Raw genomic sequence first — 385 nt, forward strand, 5'->3', positions numbered from 1 at the left:
TAGAATTTAAGCACTCCTAGAGAACCCACATAAAGCTCCAAAAATCTCAATTCCCTTCATCCTTGGCACCTACCTCATGTTCGTTCCCTCTTTCTGCATATCCTTTAGTCTCTTCTTGAGTGCCCCGAGCTGGCGGTCATACTCTTGAGACGCCAGTGCATGAGCGATGATGGAAGACGGTTCATCCCCATACACAACTACTGGGATTTTCACCTCCGGCAACAAGAGGTAGTGTTCATTCGGACCGAAGGGAGACTGGGAGGTAAGAAAACAAGATCACAATACTTATAATGTCAAGAAAAATTATAATGTAAACAAAGATGATCGTTACCATCAAGAATGCTGTGACATTCATCATTATCAACTTTAATAATAATCATTTTTT

General features: G+C 41.0%; 1 protein-coding gene across 2 annotated transcripts in view; it reads right to left on the minus strand.

Moving 5' to 3' along the window:
• LOC119590846 (1-phosphatidylinositol 3-phosphate 5-kinase-like) overlaps positions 1 to 385 on the minus strand; it is a 38,892-nt gene that overhangs the window by 5,076 nt on the left and 33,431 nt on the right. For both annotated transcript variants that reach the window (XM_037939605.1, XM_037939604.1), the window contains one exon: positions 74 to 255. In XM_037939605.1, coding sequence (XP_037795533.1) covers positions 74 to 255 — 182 coding nt within the window. The remainder of the gene's footprint in view (positions 1 to 73; positions 256 to 385) is intronic.

This window comes from Penaeus monodon, chromosome 27, assembly GCF_015228065.2.
Source record: "Penaeus monodon isolate SGIC_2016 chromosome 27, NSTDA_Pmon_1, whole genome shotgun sequence".
In the NCBI taxonomy this organism is placed as follows: domain Eukaryota; kingdom Metazoa; phylum Arthropoda; class Malacostraca; order Decapoda; family Penaeidae; genus Penaeus; species Penaeus monodon.